This window comes from Rhinatrema bivittatum, chromosome 16 (assembly GCF_901001135.1).
Source record: "Rhinatrema bivittatum chromosome 16, aRhiBiv1.1, whole genome shotgun sequence".
In the NCBI taxonomy this organism is placed as follows: Eukaryota; Metazoa; Chordata; class Amphibia; order Gymnophiona; family Rhinatrematidae; genus Rhinatrema; species Rhinatrema bivittatum.
The window spans coordinates 64,132,033-64,145,498 of NC_042630.1; the positions used below are offsets into that span (position 1 = coordinate 64,132,033).

Genomic DNA, 13,466 nt, shown 5'->3' on the forward strand with positions numbered 1-13,466 from the left:
TGGTTCTCTCTTAGGCATTGAAGTACAGTCTTGACATGATCATGATGTGATTCTAGATCTTTAGAGAAAATCAAGATGTCTTCCAGGTATACGACTACAAAGGAATACAAGAGGGCTCGGAGAATCTCATTCATGACACATTGAAAGACAGTGGGGGCGTTACATAGGCTGAAGGCCATAGGCCCTTGTGTTGAGTGCGGTCTTCCAAATATCTTCCGGTTGGATGCGCACAAGATTGTATGCACCCCTCAGATCCAACTGGTAAAGATCCGAGCCCCTTGGAGGTGGTCAAACAACTTGCTGATGAGGGGCAAAGGATACCGGTCTATTCGGGTTATGGTGTTAAGCCCTCTATAATCAATACAGGGATGTAATCCTTAGGGGTGTGCATCTGTTTTCCACGTATTTGTAATCCGCAACTTATTTTGTCCTATCTGTTAAATAAGTGGGGAGGCGAAACGTATCGCGACTCCCGACGTATTTAACAGATTTCTGTTTTATTCGGCCTCCTAAATAAAAATTTAAACCCCCCACCCTCCTGACCCCCCAAGACTTACAAAACTCCCTGGTGGTCCAGCGTGGAGTTCAGAAGCCATCCCTGCACTCGTTTGCCGGTTTCATCATGGCGCCGATAGCCTGTGTCACAGAGGCTACCGGTGCCATTGGTCAGCCCCTGTCACATGGTCACCGGCACCATCTTGTGCTCCTACCATGTGACAGGGGCTGACCAATGGCACCGGTAGCCCCTGTGACATAGTATGGGCAAAGGCTATCGGCGCCATTTTGAGTATTGGCATCGGACGGACGGCGTGCAGGAGGTCGCTCCGGGACCCCCGTTGGACCCACAGGGACTTTTGGCCAGCTTGGGGGGGCCTCCTGACCCCCACAAGACTTGCCAAAAGTCCAGCGGGGGTCCGGGAGTGACCTCCTGCTTGCCGGCCGTCCGATGCCTATACTCAAAATGGCGCTGATCACCTTTACCCTCACTATGTCACACATAGTGAGGGCAAAGGACCCGGACCCTCAAAATGGTGCCGATCGCCTTTGCCCATACTATGTCACAGGGGCTACCGGTGCCATTGGTCAGCCCCTGTCACATGGCAGGAGCACAAGATGGCGCCGGTGACCATGTGACAGGGGCTGACCAATGGCACCGGTAGCCTCTGTGACACACGCTATTGGCGCCATGATGAAACCGGCAAACGAGTGCAGGGATGGCTTCTGGACTCCACGCTGGACCACCAGGGAGTTTTGGTAAGTCTTGGGGGGTCAGGAGGGTGGGGGGTTTACATTTCTATTTAGGAGGCCGAATAAAACAGAAATCTGTAAAATACTTGGGGAGTCGCGATGCGTTTCGCCTCCCCACATATTGGGGCCCGGTGACAGTAGCGCCCAAGCTCGGGACCCCTGCCAGGCTCAGACACTGCAGTTTCCCCTGTCGAACTGGGTAGGACTGCGGAAGATGTCCGGAGGTACCACAGTAAAGGCAGAAACCTTCCTTCCTCCGACAGAAATATTCCGTCGGAGATAGTCACCCACGGTTAACCTGCATGGGTTCTTCAGCAGGAGGTGGTGGTGCCAATGAAGCCTTAGGTGGAGGACTTTCGGCATGCCTTGGGTGTGGAGTAGGAGATTGAGAGGCCTTTACTTCTAGGCACCATTGCCGGAGTCAGTGGTTGATCTTCCTGATGAGGGAGATCAGGTCCTCTAGAGACGTGGGAGTCTCATGGACGGCAATTTCATCTTTGATAGCGCTGGAGAGACCATCTAGGAAGATGGCTTGCAGTCAATCCTCTTGCCACCTGAGTTCAGTAGCCAGGGTCCTTAATTCCACCGTGTACTCGGAGAGGGTTTTCGACCCTTGACGAAGGTGGAGAACATTATGGCTGACTACTGCTTGGCGACCTGGGTCTCCAAAGGTCTGCTTGAAAATGGTGACAAACTCTGATAACTGGGAGAACATGGGGTCGGAGCATTCCCACAATGAAGAAGCCCATGCTAGAGCCTTCCCTTCTAAGCGGGAAAGGATGAAAGTCACTTCCATGGTATCCTTCAGGAACAAGGAGGGTTGCAGTGCAAATTTCATGAAGCACTGATTGAGGAAGCCTCGACAGAGGCAAGGGTCCTCGAATTGAGGAGGTGCAGGGAGAGCCAATGATGCACTTGGTAGCAGAGAGGCTGACAGGCCCACGGGATTGGCCAGAGCTGTATCTCACAACTGGGAATGAAGCTCCTCCACTGAAGAGGCTAATGATTCCAAGACTCGTCGATGTTCTTGGACAGAGCCAGTAGGGCCCTGGAGGCGGGAGACTCCACTGAGTCCATGGCCTTGGCAACCTGTTGCACTTAGAGGTGGACCCTTGTTCTGGAGCAGTGTGGAGCGGCTCCCTGGTCAGACCCAGCAAGCACCTGCCACCAGGAAGCGCAGCACAGGAGGAGACAGAGGCTAGCTGGAGCTTCACCACTAGAAGCCCGCGGTCCACCCGGGTGGAGCCCTTGGGGACCTGGGCCTCTTGGATTTGGGTCTCCCAGAAAGGAAGTTCAAAGGTGTGCCCACCAGGATCAAGGGTGCACAGTCAATGTCGAGACTGGAGGCCTGAGGGATCAAGAAAGATCAGTACAGTGTATGTAATGCAAGGCTAGGAGCAGGGCCAGAATCAAGGAGGCGTGGTCAGTAATAGCAGAGGTCAAATTCCAAGGATCAGTCTGAGAGTAGTCAGCCAAAGCAGAGGTCAAGTTCCAAGGATCAGTCCAAGAGTGGTCAGGCACAGCAGGGGTCAGTTTCCAGAGGTCAGATGTGGTCAGTATCCGGGCAGCGATCAATGTGGTCAGGAAGACAGAGGTCAGTCCAAGAGGTATTACCTGGGGGAATACAGGAACAAATAGACGCTGGAACAAGACTGGAACAAGGGATGAGACACGGAGGCAAACTAGTACACACATGGTGTTGACCTGATGCTGTGCTCAATGGTAATCCAGCTGGCCTGGTCTCCGAGGAACATGGGATACCGGAAGGAATGGCACAACTCCAGGAGACGTTCAACAAGAGCGAGTTCCAGTGTGAGCATCTGAACAGGACAGCAATGATCTGATTGGCGTCGATGTTCTTGGAATTTTTGATGTGGGAGCTTGAACCCACGAGCTTGGAATCAAGTGTTCTTGGAAGTGCCAGTACCGGTCTCTTATTGACTCTATGGTGGGTCATAGTCTCTTCAGCCATAAGCTCTGCGCCATGTGAAGTCTGGTGTACTGAGGAAGGCCCAGCGACTACCGCCACGGGACGCCGAAGCCTGGATGAGCTTCTGGCTGCTGCTGGAGAGGCGGACCCTGGACCTGCAGAGGAGTTGGAGAGGTGAGAAGGCCCATGCGTGGGCCGAGTGCAAGAGTTCCAATAACTCCCCAGCATCCCACCTGCTTTTGAGTAGCTAAATCTATGAATCTATGATATAAACAGATGCTTGGAAGCTTTCTACGAGATGCAGTCACAATAGTACTGGATATGCCCCAAAAGTCATATGAAACAAAACCTAAAGAGATAAACACACATAACTTACACAAATGGAGAGGGGATATGATAGAGCAACTCGCTGGGCAATTTTGAAGCCATGTGTGTAAAATGTGTTTTACCCTTTTAAGTCAACAATCTGAAAATTGCCCTTCATCAAGATTGCTAAAAGTAGGCATGGTGCTGTACAACATGAAGACTTTAAGCTGTATTAAAGAGGTTTTCGTGGGAGAGTGTTTAGGATGGGGAGGGAAATAACAACATGGATAGCATTTTCTATTCTTTGCATTTTATTTTCCATAAAGTACCAACACAAAAGTCAGATGCCCTTGACAATGACAAGTTTCAAAGGAAAATTATGAGTATACATTGCCTTTGAGAACTAAAGCAAAGTCCATGAGAAATTGACCCATGAAACATCTCAAACAGCAAACAGCAAACTTTTTTCAAAAGAGTATATGTTTTAAAACAAAATTTATGGTATGAAACTCTAAGGAGGAAGGTAACATCTGAAAATATTTCTTCATGGAAAGGTTGTGGGAATATGTAATGCTCTTCCAATGGTGGTGATAGACACAAAGACGGGAACTTTAAAATGAGCAAACGGGCACCCATTCATGCACGAATGCACATACGCAGGGATACGCAGGGATTTTAAATAATTAGTACAATTGCGTGCACATAATTTAAAATGCACCCATCACATATATATGTGCCCCTAATTTTAAGCAGTTACACAAGCAAATATGGCTCATGTATCTCCCTTAGGACTTTGTCAGCTTAAATGCACACACAAATGGATTTTAAAACATGCACAAGTGAAGGACAATCCCAGTTTTACCAGTTAGTCCACCAGTATGCCCAACCTACCTCTATGTCATCTAGACCACTCTGGTTCTTCAGCCTGCACTCTCCCAGAATATTCAGACCCCCTCACCTTGTCATTTTAGACCTAAAAAGATATTTCTGCAGACTTACATGTCATTGAGGCAGAAGTAAATATACGAAGCTAACAGCCTGCTGTGTACTTCGGCCGTTGGATTTAGAATAATTTAAATAATTTAAAATAACCCCCTCCACTGCCACTTCCAATTCCCTTACCCCTTCTAATCTGTTGATGCATCCTAGGGAATTGCTGATTTTGTAAATTTGTTAATTTTTTATTCTCAGTTTTTTAACACAGTTCCTATCAATTTCTCTCTCCCCTAGCACTTCACTACCTTTCTCCTTCCCTGCAACTTCTGCGCTTACTGTCACCTGACCCCCATCCTCTCCTTTTTCCTTTACTGTTCCACCTCCCCCCTCCCTGTTATTTGTAATTTCCTCTTCCTCCTTTACAATGTTGATTGTGAACCGGCATGATATGTCCTATGAATGTCGGTATATTTTAAAAGCATTTAAATAAATAAATAAATAAATAAATAAATAAATAAAGTATTTACACGCATTGGGGTAGGTTTTCAGGGATTTATGCATGTTGGGCCAATTTTCAAAGGCCTGGCCATGCGTGTAAATCCCCGGGATGATTGTAAGTCCCAGGGCTTTGGGAAAGGGGCGGGGAAGGGGTGGGGCATAGTGGTCCACGGGACAGGGCGTGGCCAGAGGTGCCTGGAACAGCGGCCATTTGCCGCTGTGCCGGGGGATCACATGCCAGCAGAGTGCCAGCGTGTGCCACTTGCGCCTGCTCAAAGCAGGCGCAAAAGGTAGGATAAGGATTTGGGGGGATTAGGATAGGGCTAGGGGACGGGAAGTTTAGGGGAAGGGGTAAGAAGGTTAGTATAGGGAGTAAGGAAGTTACCTCCCAGGCCGCTCCTAAATTGGAGCAGACTGGGAGGGAACTGCGGAAGGCCGTGGCATCGGCATGAGCAGATTGCACAAATGTGTATCCCCTTGCGCACGCCGATACTCATTTTATAACATGCACGCATTGGCACGTGCATATTATAAAGTCGCATGTCCATGTGTGCACACCTGGTAGCGCGCACATGGACGCGCATGAGTATTCTTTTAAAATCTACCCCATAATTGTTGGGTCTGCCCAAGAACAACCCCAACATGCCCTAACAATGGACCTTTTTCCTGTGCTTTTAGTTGGTCTTGGATGGGCATATATGCATGTAATTGGGCCATTTTTAAATAAATGTCACTTGTGCTCAGCCCAGAATCGCATATATATGGGTATTTTAACATGAGCAACTCTTAAAATCCACCCCAAAATAGGTTACACAATTTAAAAATACTAGAAACACACCTACACCCTACAAATATGGAGAGAAAAATAGGTTGTCAACCAAAATATAATGAGTGGTGGAAGGTGGTAGTATTTTAATGTCAAAATTGTCACTGCAATGGAGTTATTTCAATCGGGTGTGTTTCAAAATTTAAAAAAGCATGGGATAAATATAAATGATCCCTGGTGGTGGGGAGGTAAGAGGGAGGCTGAGGATCAGCTTGAACCTGTGATTTGCATCAGGAGTTGGGCAGAATGGATAAATCTGCTGTTGTATTATATGGCAGTAGCAGAAGCAGGGTTCCTAGGTTCCAGCATTGCAAGCAATGTATCCTTCATTTCTTTGTGTGCAAAGGCAAGAGAAGCGGTAATCAGAACAAAAGAAAGGATAGCTAAGAAAATAAAGACTAAATAATACTCCAGGCCATGAGGCAGTCAGTTTGATACTGACATGGCATGTGCTGGGTGCTGGATTAAGTATGGGACCATGTCTGCTCATATGCCCTGGAAGTTAGAGAACCAAAGGAGAAAGGAACAAAAACTGATTACATAAGGAGTGAGATAATCAAAATGTAATGTTTCTATAGCTGGTAATTGGGTCATCTCCTTTCAGATGGAGAGAGAGGATGAGCCAATGCTTTTTCTGCCATCATTTACTATGCCCCATATGTTATTATTATAGAGAAGATAGTAACATAGTTAATGATGGCACATAAAGACCCAAATGCTATATCCAATCTGCCCAGCAAGGTATTAGGGTAGTAACTGCTCCTCCATTCAGAAAAATGTTAACAGAGGTTACCCCATTTGTTATTTCCATCCTCTAGCTGCTAGAGATTCTTGATATTTACCCCTTGCCCTTTTGAATTCCATTACCATTCTTGTCTTCACCACTTTATTCGGGTGAGCATTCCATGAATCTATCAACTATTTATGAAGAAATATTTCCTGATGCTGTTCTTGAGTTTACCCCTACCCCCCTTAAAATTTCATATCAGCATCACCCCTAGTTCTACAGCTTTTCTTTTTCCATCAGAAAAGGTTTGATTTTTGTGCATCATTAATTCCTTTTATATAGTTAAAAATCTGTATCATATCTCTTCTGACTCTTCTCCAGAGTATACATATTTAGGCCCTTCAGCTCATCTTATAAGTCTTTTGATGCCGACCTCTTACTATTTTGGATGCCTTTCTTTGTACTGTTTCTATTCTGTCCTTGCCCATAAAGAAGTCACCTAAACTTGTCCTTCAGTTCAACTTTCATTTTGATCATTGACTCTTTGTGTAATCTTGGGTGAGTCACAGCCTCCCTGTACCTCAGCTCTAACACTTAAACCTTCCAGTGGCCTTTTGTAAGATCTTAACCATGTGCCTTTGAACAGTTTCATCAATGTACAGTTACATAATAGTAACAAAAGCATTACGTCTTTCCCCTGACCTTTGGAAGCATATATGCATTATAAAAGCCTATAATTTTCTTTCTGACCATCTACCCTAGAGTTAACTGCATGCATTTTCCAAAGCCCAATTGGAAACCTATTTCCTTGTTAGCACTCTTAAAATTTTAATTACCCATACCTGGCATGGCTTCTTATTTTGAATGTTGATACAAATTTCAAAAACATCTTTCTTGGCTCCATCCAAAATCATGTTGTGCAGGGCATGCGCATAAGCGTAAACAGCCAGGTAAGCATGATAGGAAAGGCTTAAATCATTCAACTGAAAGAATGCTGGGTCCACTGCTTTGAAATCCTCTTCCCCTGTGCATTGGATGAAGTTTTTCTTGGATACCATTTGGGTTAGGTTTTGTCTCTCCCATCGACACCCAAATGCCTTTTCCCAAAAGAGCTTGGTGAAGGTTTCCCATTGGTATGCAGAAGTTCCCATGTGGTAGAGAAAATCAGTGAAATGAGGCATGCTGCGGGTGGAGCCAGTGAAGATAAAACTACCATTGAGCAGCCTCCATGACTCTCTTGTGAACAGGTGTGGGTTGAGGGTCAACACCACAGTGAAGATCCAGATGATATTGGTGGCATTGCAGAAAGAGAGGAGCTCTAAAATAGGCTTGAGGTGCATTTCATAACAGTTGCACACAATCACATTTGCCGAGGACTGACAGATCACTTTTGCTACCTTTGCCAGCCTCTCTCTGGGGTAGCGATCATCAATCTTCTCCAGGAAGGCCACACAGCCACCTTTTTCTACAAACTCTTGCTGTATCTTTTGGCTACCCAGGTTGGTGAGGTCTGAGTTGGAAGAAAGGATCCCCACCCATGTCCAATTGAAGTGTAGGAGCAGCTGGGTGACGGCCCATGGCTGCAATGTGTCTGCAGGGAAGGTCCGTAGGAAAGATGGGAATTGGAACTTATCACTAAGCATCGGGTGCAGCGCTGAGAAGCTGATCTAGAAAGAAATGTATTCATCATCTCCTTCGTAAATATGCAAGGTGCAGTTTAGGGGTGTGACTAGTGACTTGAGAGGGAAATGATGAATGAATTAATAGATTTGTTAACATGATTATAATGGGAGCTTTTGGACAATTGGAGCATTTCATATGGAATTTAGAAATAGAAAGAGGTGTGGTCTTTTAAGGAAAGCATTGGATGCTGTGTTTGTGAAGCTTCTGAAACTTATGTTCAAGTATAATACTCTAGAGATATCCTGCCATTTCATCTTGATATTTTTCCTCCCCATGCCTCAGTTCTCAGTTCGCTCATGCAAGTGCTTTATTTATTTCACTGTGCCTCAATTCTTAGCCCAGCTATTCCATTGATTATTTCAATGTGATCCTGGGTGAGTCACTTTACTTCCCTATGCTTCATTTCTAATCTCATCTATGCCTTGGACTCTCTGTAAGACTCAACTGTACTTGGTTAATGATAATCACAATAGCATTGTTCTTCTTCACTTTTGGAAATATTCATGCAGTTCAAATATTGGAAATGTGGAAATGCCAGCATTTATTATTATGCTTACTGAATGCTGCCTTAAGGATTTTCATTTCATTTGTAGAGACTGAGCCCATCCTGGGTTTTGCCTCATTTCATCTATGGACTTATACTTCTAATTGCCTAAGAAAAGTAAGACGTGAAAGTCCATGGGTGCAATAATGGACACACCAGAACTGTGCAGATGAAATTAAGGCAAGTGGTAACCTATTGGGTCATAAGAGGGATCTCATACCTGTGGGATCCTGTAAATCCCTAGTAGCCTGGCCATGACCATAGTTGGTGCAGAGTGAATTTCACCAAGGATTCCTGCCAGAGCTGGCCGGGTCTGGCATGAATAATTAGGGACTGTGTGCTTTCCCCCAGACAATAGAAGCAGAGTACCATGAAGGGCGACTACATCTGAAAAGCAGGAGTCCAGAATTTGAAAGCCCAAGGTGTGGTTTGGCAGCAGAAGCTGGTTCTGGTTAATTTCTTCTATGGTAAACAAGAAGGCCAATATGTCACGATAATACCGCATCTGCAAACTGTATGGAATAAATCAAATTTCCTTCATCATGTGTCACCAATTGGAAGGTGCTTTATTAGCATAATTCCCCTTCCTTTTTAATTAATTTAAAAAAGGGGATGGTCAGCTCTGATATAAATTAAGCAACTAAATATATATCTCAAGCCCAACTACTGTGTTTCTCCAAGGATTCCACTAAGATTTTATGTGTAATAGTGAAAATTCTCAAAGAATTATATACATAAACAGTACACATTCATCAAGGTCAAATGATTAAAATTTGCCATGAATCAGACATAATAGCAAAATAAATTGTCTATTCTGTCTGCAGCATATTTCTGATGGTCTTAACTTATTTATTGATAATCATCCACTATAATACATTTGTATTGCTTGAAATTTGGGAGAGATTGTTTTTATCTTAACATATTAAAAACTACCTGCCTGGAGCAGTTGGCAGTTTCCTTCCTATTGGAAAACCATTGACCAAACTTAATCTTCAGCATTCTCCTCTCTTCTCTCCAGCTAAGCATTATGACTGCTTATCTTATTCTTTCCTGAAATCTGATGTTGTTTTTATCTCCACCACCCCCATTGGTAGACTGTTCCTTGTACAGCTTACTTTTATGTTACTTTTCAGCTGTCCTGTATGACTCCATTATCATGACCTCCTGTTTTAGAATATTTATAACACTAAAAATGATTTTTGCACATTATTATATATTTGAGCTACTGCACTGTCAAAATCATCCCCTATTTCTTCTCTATGCTATGCTATACAGAATAACTTGTATGCTGAGCCAAAGAAAGGATTTATAAATTCTCAATAATTGCATTTACATAATTATAACTTTTAGAGTGAATAGAGAGCATTACACATCAAGTTCAGAAGCTTTCTGAGTTCATAGATACTCCTTGTTGACTCTGATCCTTCTCCATCCCTATGTCAATTGATATAACCTGACTCATTCATTTTTAAATAACTGTAAGGAAGACACATCCATTGGTCCAAAAGTAGACTATTTCAGTTCCTTATCATATGCACAGTATAAAAAAATAATCCTTTGATTTAAAAGTCAATAAAACTTTAATTAGTTTCCTCATTTGCCCACACCTTCTTCCACTTTCTTCCTATCTTATATAAATCTGTTTATAATTATTTATTTTTCTAGACCACCTTAACAATTTTGACTTAAGGTGGTTGATGATATTTTTTCACGTACAATAAACCCCTGACCCAAGTATTTTATAATCTCAGTGGATACTTAAGGCAATGGGAGATAAACTTTCTTGCACAAGGTCATAAGGAATAACTGTGGGAGAAGCAGGACTAGGTTTATTTTCCCTGGTTCACAGCCCACTGTCCTGCAAACCACAAGGAAACACCTTCTGTCTATATGCCTATTGGATACTTAGACAAGAGGAGGCATATATTCAGCACTACTCAGCCAGATAAGTAGTGACATCTAGCTAAGTGGTGGCCACTGAATATCCGGCTATTCCCAGTGGTTGTCACTTAGTGGGATAAGTGTTTATCCAGCAAAATAAATAGCCGTATATCTTATGGGTAGGTAAGGGGTAGATTGACATGGGGCTATTTATCCAGTTAAGTTAATCAAATAATTTTGTGCTGCTATAGGATTTCCCATGTAAGTCAGCCATATAAGCCTTATCTGGCTAACTTAAGTGTCACATATTTATGAATAGTGGGCTCTATGCCATCATATCATTTTTTAACTCTTTTTACACAATCAGGTATTAGTGTTGTTTAAAATGTCTTACACAAGCAAAATAACAGATATACAATATGCTCATGTTGTGGATTATAATGGAAATATATTTTAAATAAGATTCAATGAATTATCCAGTTTGCCAGATGTTATCCATATCTGATAACACAAACAAAAGAAACTAAAGCCTATCTGAATATATTCATATCAACATGCATCCAAATTTGGCTGATGCTGTTTAGCTTTCTGCCATTCATCCTAGTTTATTATCAGCTAATGAACATGGGTCTTAATCCAGGTTAGCATTCAAACTAATATATAGATTTCCCATTCAATATGTCTTACTCTTCACAGCGTGCTGGCTGAGGAGTCCCTCTGAAGTTAAGGACAGGGTAAACAATGCCTGCATGAGCCATAGATATTAACCCCAGGACAAAGTCTCCATCCATGGAGAAGGGCTTCAACTCCTGGAGCTCCAGCTTGCATCCTGAGCCTATGACTTCTATTATGGGAAGAGTGAGCAGCAGAAAAGATAGATGATCGAAATGTCTCATTCTCTTTCACAAATCTCTGGATTCAACAGTAACATACAGAAAAAACCGAAGAAATACAGAATATGGAAGAGAAAAATTAAAGCAAAGTGAAGAATAGAGAGAGATGAAACACAGAGGGTGAGAGGAAAGACCAGGAAAAAGACCAAAGAATATCAGAGCAAAATAAAGGAAAATGTGACAGAAAAATAATCAGAGACAGATCAAAAACAAAACATGAAGAGAACACAAAATAATCAAAAAAAGATTAAACACACAGAGTGAGATCCAGAGAAGAGAGAACAAGTAAACAAGCAGAGAAATCTCACACAAACACAGTTTGAAAGCTGGAAAGAAGCGGTGAATAAATGAGTGCAGATGAATCACTGTGCCACAGAACTGTCTGTAGAGACAGTGGGTTTATATCTCCTCTGCATGGAGTCTGTGATTCTGCAGTTGTACTTATGGGTGGTGGTTCTCAGGTGCCTGCAATTGCTCACTGCAGTGCATGATGAGTAGCTGTGTAACATATAATAACAGGGTCCAGGTAATAATCACAGCCTCCACTCTCCTTTGGGATGTAGAGCAGAAAACACACACATTTTTTCTAATGTTTGATTCTTTACTTTCCCCTTTCAGGGTACAAATAGGAAGACTAACCCTTTGGTGCTCAACAAGGAAGAAGTCCACCACTGTTATTTGAAGAGAGATCCATACAATTTTCAGAAATGCTTAAATTCCAGAGATTTAATAGGGATATGAGAAGGAGTGGAAAGTTTAGATGGCGAGGCATAAAGATACAAAGTATTTCATTTCTGTGACTGGATGGGTACAGAACCTCTAGTACTAGATGGCTCATTGGATTGCAATAATGATACAGAATCTTTTGCATCTATGGTTGAAAGGCTCTGAGGACTGTCACAGGAATATAGAACCTTCTGTAGTACTGGATGCTCATGTGGATTAGCACAAGTTAACAGAATATTTTCCTTTAAGACAGGATGGTTCAGAGAAAGGGCACAGGCATGTAACACCTATTACCTTTAGATTTGACTAACTTAGGGTATGAGCATAGGGATACAGAACCTTTCCCTACATGATTGGATAGTTCAGGAAGAGAACTAGCATACACAGTCTAACACCTCTGATTCTGAATGATTCAGAGAGGTAAACAGTAGGGATGTGAATTGTTTTTTGACGATTTAAAATATCGTCCGATATATTTTAAATCGTCAAAAATCGTTAGGGCCACGATACAATACCAATTCCCCCGATTTATCGTCAAAAAATCGTAAATCGGGGGAAGGGGGAGGGCAGGAAAACCGGCACACTAAAAACACCCTAAAAACCCACCCCTGACCCTTTAAATTAAATCCCCCACCCTCCCGAACCCCCCCCAAATGCCTTAAATTACCTGGGGGTCCAGCGGCGGTCCGGAACAGCGGCGGTCCGGAACGGCCTCCTGCAGCCGAATCGTTTTGGTCTATGGCCGCCGCCATTTTGCGCCGCCATTTTGAAAAATGGTGCTGGCTGAAGACAACACGATTCAATTGCCGGACCCCCGCTGAACGACCTCCTGCAGTCGATCTCCTGCCGCGCCATTTTCCGTACGGAAAATGATTTGCGGCAGGAGATCGCTCCCGGACCCCCGCTGGACTCCCAGGGACTTTTGGCCAGCTTGGGGGGGCCTCCTGACCCCCACAAGACTTGCCAAAAGTCCAGCGGGGGTCCGGAACGACCTCCTGCAGTCGAATCATTTTGGTCTATGGCTGCCGCCATTTTGCGCCGCCATTTTGCAAAATGGCACCGGCTGAAGACAACACGATTCAATTGCAGGAGCCCGTTCCGGACCGCCACCGTTCCGGACCGCCGCTGGACCCCCAGGTAATTTAAGGCATTTGGGGGGGGGGGTTCGGGAGGGTGGGGGATTTAATTTAAAGGGTCGGGGGTGGGTTTTAGGGTGTTTTAGTGTGCCGGTTTTCCTGCCCTCCCCCTTTCCACGATTTAGCTACGGA

At 43.9% G+C, this 13,466-nt stretch overlaps 1 protein-coding gene across 1 annotated transcript in view; it reads right to left on the minus strand.

Moving 5' to 3' along the window:
* LOC115077784 (extracellular calcium-sensing receptor-like) overlaps positions 1 to 8,114 on the minus strand; it is a 45,691-nt gene extending 37,577 nt beyond the window's left edge. Inside the window, exon 1 of the mRNA XM_029580070.1 lies at positions 7,314 to 8,114. Within this exon, the coding sequence (XP_029435930.1) occupies positions 7,314 to 8,114 (801 nt within the window). The remainder of the gene's footprint in view (positions 1 to 7,313) is intronic.
* Positions 8,115 to 13,466: the final 5,352 nt, after the last annotated feature.